At 42.7% G+C, this 8,999-nt stretch overlaps 1 protein-coding gene across 1 annotated transcript; it reads right to left on the minus strand.

Moving 5' to 3' along the window:
• Window positions 1-329: 329 nt before the first annotated feature.
• Mboat4 (membrane bound O-acyltransferase domain containing 4) lies at window positions 330-8,436 on the minus strand. Its single transcript, XM_004633344.1, has 3 exons — window positions 8,318-8,436; window positions 4,076-4,300; window positions 330-1,290 (listed from the first exon to the last, which is right to left on the minus strand). Exons 1-3 carry the CDS (start codon window positions 8,434-8,436, stop codon window positions 330-332), a joined length of 1,305 nt encoding a protein of 434 aa, XP_004633401.1.
• Window positions 8,437-8,999: the final 563 nt, after the last annotated feature.

Raw genomic sequence — 8,999 nt, forward strand, 5'->3', positions numbered from 1 at the left:
TGGAACCCAGGGCCTTGTTCATGCTGGGCAAGTGCTCAGGCTGTGTCCCTAGCCCCCTTGTACTTTTATATATTACTTTACATAAACTTTGCTCCCACATCTAGAAAAATAAACTTGAAGGGGAGAAACCTTGTGGTCTTGTTTTGTATCCTCAGTTGCAGCAGAGGGGCTTATTGAAGTTAGTTTTTTATGGTAAGTTATTAGGTATATCCATCCAATATACAAAACATTTTATTATGGAAAAGTTGAAACATGCACAACATCAGTGCATTATCTCTCACTTTCTAAATTGTTTCATGGGTGGATAAGATGAAAGACAAGGAAAGATGTCAGTTAACTTTGTGCTTTCTCTTCACTAATAAAAAAAGCAGAACACAGTATACTATGGGAAAGACACTGTTGTAGGAATTACACAGGGACCAGAGGGCAGAGAGGCTCCTGCCTTCCACAGCCAGCATTATGTAAGCAGCAATAAGCTGTGTGTGGGCCCAGCTAAAGGTTCTGTAGAGCAGCTTCAGAGGCCAGGATCTGAGAGATGAGTCGGCAAAGGCGTGGATCAGATAATCAGCTTCTACCATCACGGCCCAGCACAGGAAGCCAAACACTTGTCCTGGGTGGAGCCCATGCCACCAGGCCGAGAAGGCAAAGGTCTGCAGCAGCGGCCAGCGCCTGCACTGCTGGAACACCAGCCGGCGCAGCCACCGGGCTGTGCTCTGGTTCCACTTTCTTGTGAACAAAGCCAGCCTGTGGGCAGTTTCCAGGGTCCAGATGTCTGCGTCAGGTACGTATCCCTCTTCACCAGTGCTGCGGTCACACGCAGACCCAAAGCCGGCTGCATGGAGGAGCCAGTCATCCAGCATCCACTGGGAGTAGTAGGTGAGTTTGAAGAGCCCAGCCGTGGCACACAGGACATAAATGCACTCGAGCTGCTGGCAGTCAGTCAGTCCTGCTCCTGCACCCACCACACCTCGGAGGACCACCTTTAAACACTCCAGTCCAAGAATCTGCAGGCCTCTCCAGGTCAGAGCCCAGAATGAGCAGCCACACAAAGAACTGGATGCCTGAACGTGAGCCTGAAATCTCTGGAAGGAACACAGAGGGCCTCCCAGCAGAGCAGGGAAAAAGAGCAAGTAGCTGCAATAGGGCAGAGCCTTACGCAGATGCTCGGACACACAGCGCCTGCTCCCGATGCCTCCTGTGGCTGGTTCCACTTTTCCCTCACAAATGTCCAGAGAGAGGGATGTGACCCTCTGAGTCAAAAGCATGAGGGAAGAAAGAGTGACGCAGAACCTGAAAGAGATTGTTTTTGTTAATATGAAAGCATTTTGTATTTATTATCTTTCCCATATGTGATCTCACAACAAATCATGTCCCACAAAAACTCTTGGATTAATTCAAATTTATTTAATTCAAATTTTACCATCAATATTTTCCTACAATATTCCTCATCTTTCTTTTATTTGTATCACTGATTAATGATAAACATTTTGGTATTTACCTTTTTTTTTTTGTCTTCTAGGGAAGGGTCTACAGGGTGTTCAGGGTCTCATTACTAGATCAGGCTCATAGTGATCTGCCTGTTTACAGCCTCCCAAGAGCTGGAATTACAGGCACACGCCACCATGCTCAGTCTAAATTGCTGTTCAGCAGACCTCAGGGGCGGGGCCAGCACTGCAGGCCCAGGGATCAAACCTTTCAGACAGGATTAAAGGGTAAATGAAGCCAGTGTGGTGGTACACATCTGTAATCCAAGCGTCCTGAAAGCCTGAGATAGGAAGATTGCAAGTTAAAGCCCAGCATGGACTATTTAGTGATTTGGCAAGACCCTGTCTCAAAATAATAATAATAATAATAATAATAGGCTAGGGAGATAGCCCAATGGCAGGTCCTGAGTTCAATCCCTGGTACTAATAATAATAATAATAATAATGATAATAAAAATAATAACAGATTATATCTCAGTGTGAAGGTCTTGGTTTCAATCCCCACTACTAGGGGAAAAAAAAGGTAAATAAGGCCTGCCAAACAGCTCAGCAGATTAAAGCACCTGCAAGCAGGCACAGGGGTCAGGGGTTTGTTCCCCGGGCCTGCAGTGCCGGCCCCACCCCTGAGGCATGCTGAACAGCAATTGAGACAGGGCACGGTGGCATATGCCTGTAATCCCAGCTCTTGGGAGGCTGTAAACAGGTGGATCACTATGAGCCTGATCTAGTAATGAGACCCTGAACACCCTGTACACCCTTCCCTAGAATCCAAAAAAAAAAAGGTAAATGGCAAAATGTTTATCATTAATCAGTGATACAAATAAAAGAAAGATGAGGAATACTTTAAAAAAGGGTTATAAAGATTGTGATTAGAAGCATGAGAGAAATTTGCCACAGAAACAAAACAATAAATACTGAAATGACTACAGGAAATAGAGGATTTTTCTCTAGAAACCAGACTGTGACTGCGAGACTGCATGATTGAGACTTGTGCTAAGCTGAAGCAGCAGTTTGAGTCCCTCATCAATCATCTTATTCTTACTGCTTCACCATTGAAGCTCCCACTGACTGATGACTGGAGAACAGGTGAAAGCTACAAGGACACGTTCTCGAAACAAGAATGCTGCTCGGGGGAGAGAAAGCCACAGCTGTTCATCTGCGCCAGACAGATAAACAGATTTCAGGAACCTGACTCCCTCACTTGATTTATCCTAACTGAAATCAAGGCAGCCTCCAAGTGCCAACAACCCCTGCTAATTCTACCCTATCTTCCCCCAAATTCATATGCTGAAGTCCTAATTCCTAGTATCTCAGAGTGTGGCTTGATTTGGAGAGAGAACTTTTAAAATGAGGTCAAAGAGTTGACCTTAATTCAGTACAATTCATGTCCTTCTAAGAAGAGATTAGGACACAGTTATACATAGAAGGAAGACCTGGAGAAGCCACCATTTACCAGCCAAAGAGAGAAACATCAGGAGAAATCAATCCTGCCAGCACCTTTACCTTAGACTTCTAGCCTGGGGAACTGTGAAGAAATTAAATTGTCATTTAAGCTGCCCAGCCCACAGAGCTTTGTTGGGGTAACTCCAGTAGACTGACATACATTCTCACTTCAGGTCTGGAACAGCCTTCTGCCCCATCCAGCCAGATCCTGCTCAACTTGCCCTACCTGCCTTTATCAGGCCCAGGCTGTACCACATACCATTAAGTATTTCCTGTGACCTGCCAACCTGCTGCCTACCTTTCTACCTTTCCCTCAGAGAAGCCTGAAGACTTGGGTAACAACAACAGAATTCTGGGTGTGGTAGGGATGGAAAGGAAAAGAAAAGAGACCCATGGTAGGTTAGAATGCTGTGAACCCCCTAAAGTGGCAACGGGCTCTCTTCTGAGTGACACAGACCATGCACCTAATAATCAGAGAGAGCCAGGAACATGAGAACCCAGGAGCAGAACGATATTTATTTTCCTAATAATGACTGACTCACTAACACAAGAAAACACTTCTCTAGACTATCATTAGCTCTTATTTGTTATTTCTTTCTGAATGGGTGACTGTCCCCCTTAGGCAATGAAATGACTGAATGAAGATAAGAGTTATATGGTAGCTGCCACCATGGGATGGCAGCACAGCTCTGGATTTATATTTGTTAGCTAGATGTTTAAACTGCCCATGCTGAGGGGAGCACATGGTGCTGTCCTTTCTAGGCACTTTTTTTTGTGGGCTTTGGACTCTTAGTACCTAGACCCTCTTTTCTTTCTTCTTTCTTAATTTTTTTGTTTTTTGAGATGGAGTCTCACCATACTGCCCAGGATGGTCTTGGCCCTGGACCTAAGTGATCCTCCTGCAAGAGCCTCCTGAATAGCAGGGACTATGTGCATGCACTTCCATGCCTGGCTATAAGACAAGTGTTGTTATACCATATTTTTTTCCCAAAAAACAGATTAAGTCTGAAAAATACTGAATAACTTGCTCAAGACCACACTCTTCAAATGTGGAAAAATTAGAATTCAAACTCAGCGCTCAAAATCTTCCCCACTGTACCAGCAAACTCCAGGCACCTCAGAACAACCAAAGGAGCAGGGTGCTTTACCTCGGGGAAGGAGGCTCTTGCAAATAGTACTCGGTGTAGTGCAGACCCAGGTGACAAAGGGTCTGCCAGCTCATCTGAAAGAAGAAAGTCCACCTGTGGACATCCTGTGGGCCAAGGGAGGAGACCAGAACCACAGCACAGGCTGCAGGGATGAAGACAAGCACAGCGTAGACACCCATGGCTGCCAAGGCCAGCACGCCACCTCCAGCCAGGAGAAAAAGGTACCTGGAAGAAAACAGACCTGGTGACTCTTAGAATGGTATGGCACACCAACCACCTCAGAATTCAGTCCAGGAAAACCTACTGAGGCAGGGTCCATGTAATGTGCAGAGGAGCCATTCTGTTAAGGTACTGTTAGGGTTTGTGTCTCGTTGTCCCCACAAAGCCTCATGTAAGTTATGGGGCAGACGTGGCTGGAGGAGCAACAAGTGGCTTGAGGGCAAGGCCAGAGGACCAGGGCAGGGCCCGAGGGATGGGGCCAGAGAGGTGCAAACCATTAAACTGGCTAGCCTGTGCTTTCTCAGAGGTGTGAGAGGGTCATCCTGGACACAGTAGCTCCCCAGCCTCTCCTCCAGTGTCTTGAAACCTCTAGTAACTGCAGCTAAATAAATCTTTCCTTCACTCATTTTGAGTGTTGGGTATTTGTCCCAGCAAGGAGAGAAGAGTAACAAAGACAGATACCAAAGGCTTTCTTTTGCTCTTCTGAAGAAAAGAAACCATAAGAAAGATCATTCTGTAAACAATCACCTCAGGCAACAAACCCTGCCTTGGTAGGAAACTGGGTTACCAGCCTTCAAGTGGCTCCCACCAATGGGGTACACCACTGTACTTAGCAGTACTGGAGGGTTCATTAGCAGGAATGTCGTTAAAATATCCTGTGTTTTGTCTGACTGAGAAGGTGTGTGAATCTATCATGAAGGACCTAGAGGAGCTCTCTAGCTTCCTTTTCTCAATGTGGGTCCTCTCCACAGGGTTTATCCTGTCTTGAAGGGCCTCAGAGAGTCCCAGACAGAGAGATTTAATGCCACCCTTGAATAAATCTTTGAAAACTCAACAATAAAACTATGTCTACTCTTCACCCTCACTGCTGCATGTTAGAGCTTATGAGTTCATGCACTATATATGTGTATACTTTTGTATGTTTGTGTTTTGGGTTTTTTTTCTAGGTGTGGGGATAGAACCCAGAGCTTTTGATGTGACAGGCAAACATTCTGCAACTGAGTCATACCCTTGCCTGTGAGTTTGTTTTTTATTTTTAGTTTTATTAATCCTCTTGTGAAAAATCTACATAGTCATTGCAGATCTAATGACTGAAGAATCTTGATTCCTTTGTTACCACTAAACTTGGTCTTCTCAGTCCTCCTGACTTCATCCTGTTCTCATTCCTTCTGCTATTTTCTTGAGGTCTTTCTTCTCATAGCTACCATGTCTTGCAAGTCAAGACTTAGTTCATTTTTGTGTAGCCCAAAGAATCCTAAATCACACCAATTATCTTATCACCAACAAACAGTGTCTAACTGCAAATACAAACTAACACCTAGTGTGGTTTTCTATATTTTGACTAGTTTTCTCCAAATTTCTCTCTTAATATGAGAGCACTCCTTAAGTAAAGAATAAAAGATATCAATCACTATTCATTTCTACTGTAGTTGTCAGTTGGTCGTGAACTTTCTGGCCAAAATAGTGACTGTGTTATCTATAATAATGGCTGATCCTCAAGCAGCCAGAGAAGAAAGGCACTGTTGTTTTAAATTATGTAAACATAAAAAAAATGGTTTGTGGGACATACCTTCCTCAGAAACCAAATACATGAGGAACTAAAAAGGCTGGCAGGGTGGGGAGTATGTCATATCGATTCTTTCTATAGTACACAAAGGGTGTATTTAAATATATGCATTCCAAATTAGTAAAACTGAATAAAGGGGACAGCAAAAGTATAAGACAGGGACTGGTCAGAGACAAAAAGATGAGTCAAAAAGCCTCTTTTTTTTCTATCAACTCAGAACCACAAAACTCTGCACTCAATGTACATTATGGCTGTGTGGCCTGGTGCTGGGTACATACTGGCAGGAATTCCTTTCTTGGGGAGACTGGAAGAGACCCCAGGTGTATAAAAACACTGGACTGTTCCTAGTCTTTTCTTTATCCCAAGCTTGAGATGACTTCTCCCCACAGCTTTACTTACTAAGGGAAAATAAAGGGAACAGTTACTGCTCATACAGCAGAAGTAGAAGCCAGACACATCCCTCCCACCCAGAAGCAACTCTCATGAGCAATTTATAAACACTGAGGTATCTACACATGGATACAATGTAGGATATATAATTTATTGGGGATTTTCAACTTTATTTCATTTCATTTTACACATAATAATCCCTTATAAAAATATTTAACCTTTAAAGTAACCCAACAAGACAAGTATTATTTCCATTTTATAGGTAAGGAAAGGGCACCTCAGAGAGGGTTTAGTCACATACACAAGGACATTCAGTGAATGAGGGAGTTAGAATTCCTAAGTGAGCTGTCTTAATCCTATGGTAAATCCATAGGATTTAACTCCTATTTTTTACTTTATTGCTTTGTGATTCTTTTTCAACAGGAAACTTCTTTATAGCCGTCCCCCATCCCCACCTCCCAAAGTAAAAGTAAGGGCCACCAACCAGAGGTCAACCTGCAAACCATATAAGCTCAGCAGTCATGATTGTTAGATACAGCCAGATTTTAAGAAGCTCTGATATATTAAAATCATAGTTCCCCAAATTAGCAAATTATTATGAAGTGACATGTGGACATATGGATTTTCACTAAAACTTTTAAAATAGAAACTGTTTCTAATGTAAGGAGTTTGTTTGACATAAAAAACCCCTAATATTCAAGTGAACAAATCTATAGTGCCAACCCAAATCAAACCCCAAATTGAGATATAGCAAATTTATCAGAATTTGTTTTGACTTATTTTTCCAAACAAATCATACAAAAAGCTGGCTGTGGTGATTCATGCCTGTAAGCCCAGCACTATGGCAGGCTGAGTTAGAAGAACCCCAAGTATGAGCCCACCCTGGGCAATTTAGCAAGCTAGCAGGACTTGTCTCAAAATAGGAAAAAAAAGAAAGTTCTGGGAATGCTGCTCAGAACTAAAGACTCCAAGTTCCAGAGCCCAGTACTACAAAGAAGAGCATGGCTGGAGATATAGTTCAGTGCAAAGGCCCTGATTCAATCCCTTAGCACTGCCAAAAAAAAATTGAAAGAGGAAAGAAAGAAAAAAAGAGACACTACAGAGACAGAGACAGAGAAGGAGAAAGGGAGGGAAAGAAGGGAGAAGAAAAATCATACAAAAGCATTTTAAATTAAAAATTATATTTTATTATAAATGCTGCATATACTTGTTGCTCTACATAAAATTTAATTATATTGAAAATGATCGGGCTGGTGAGATGGCTCAGTGGTCTAAAGCACCAACTTAGAACAAGCTTAGCAAAGCACAGGGACCACGGTTCAATCCCCCAGCACCACATGCCAGCCAGCCCCACCCCCTGGTGGGCTGAGCTGGCCACACACACACACACACACACACACACACAAAATTAATTGATTAATTAATTAATTAATTTTTTTAAAAAAGAAAATGATCAAAATCCATAAAATCAAGTCTGCTCAAGAATATCTGGGGCAGAGGAGATGGCTCAGTAGAAAAAGCACTTGCCTGGCAAGCGCAAGGGCCTGAGTTCAATCCCTGGTTCCCACAAAAAAAAGAATATCTGGTATGCTGGGCATAGTGACACATGCCTATAATCCCAATACTCAGGAGGCTAAGGCAGGAGGATCATTGCAAGTTCCAGGCCAGCATGGGCTACAAAGTGAGTTCAAGGCCAGCCTGTACTACATAGTGAGACCCTGTCTTAAAGAGACAAAAAAAAAAAAAAAAACCTGGGATCTATATTTGGCACAGAGGTATACATTTAGGGAACTTCCTATGCCATCTCAACAACTATCTCTCCCCAGAATTCATTTTTATCCATTTCTCATTCAATGTGAGCTCATCACACTTTGAATCAATGCAGACATGATGTCCATTTCCAGTCAGTGTTACTCTATTATCCATGTTCATTGACAAGCAACCAATAACCAGTGGCAGGAATGATGAGCCACAAACACATATACCTGGTGTATGATCACACATGCAGTCCTCTCTGTGTTTTCTGTATTCTGTGACATAAGAGCAAAATGAACCATCCAACCTACCTGGCCCAAGTAGAAAATGAATCCCAGATGCAGAGATAATTAAACAGAAGTGCAAAAGGAAAAGCTGCCCCTTGATAAAATGATACAGGATGGAGGAAAAACAGCTCGATCCAATCCATTATGCAGTGGTACAAGGACACTAACATTCTGGTACCTTCTGGCAAGAAAACTTGCAGCCAGCTTCTACTGGTCTTTTTATATGAGATCTGGGTGAGCAAGTCCAAACAAAAGCACTGGGGATAAGCAGGATAAAAGCTGGCTTTCATATAAAGGGAGCTGCACTATGGAAACCGAAGTACACGTTAGTGTTCTATCACTTCATCATATGTACTAAGAGCAGTGCTTTCCAAAGTCAAGGCTCCTAGTTTCCATAGCACATTGTTTGCCTTTCTGGTCATCACACTGTCATATTTTCTTCACTAAGTTAATGAAAAATTTCATTTTCCAGCTGTGGACAGACAACTTACTGGGTTGAGGAAGGACTTAAAAGACATGAATAGTAGTCCTACTATTAATTAAGACTCAGGACATATGAGAACTTTTACTGTAACGTCATGTAACTCAGTAGTGTCCCAAATACCTGTTCCTTATTATGCCTAAGATGTTTGATATGCAGACAGATAGTGAGGTTAAGCTTAACAGCCTAAGTTGTATGGTAATAACAATAAGCTTGTCTTCTGGA

The sequence above is a fragment of the Octodon degus genome, unplaced genomic scaffold (genome assembly GCF_000260255.1).
Source record: "Octodon degus isolate 3935 unplaced genomic scaffold, OctDeg1.0 scaffold00053, whole genome shotgun sequence".
Classification (NCBI taxonomy): domain Eukaryota; kingdom Metazoa; phylum Chordata; class Mammalia; order Rodentia; family Octodontidae; genus Octodon; species Octodon degus.

What these genes read in the sequence shown, in the direction of transcription:
- Mboat4 (XM_004633344.1), bottom strand. Translation starts at nt 8,436, where the DNA reads ATGGATTGGATCGAGCTGTTTTTCCTCCATCCTGTATCATTTTATCAA. An exon ending in TCATTTTCTACTTGGGCCAG is followed by an intron (nt 4,301 to 8,317) that starts GTAGGTTGGATG and finishes GTTTTCTTCCAG; the next exon opens with GTACCTTTTTCTCCTGGCTG. An exon ending in CAAGAGCCTCCTTCCCCGAG is followed by an intron (nt 1,291 to 4,075) that starts GTAAAGCACCCT and finishes AATCTCTTTCAG; the next exon opens with GTTCTGCGTCACTCTTTCTT.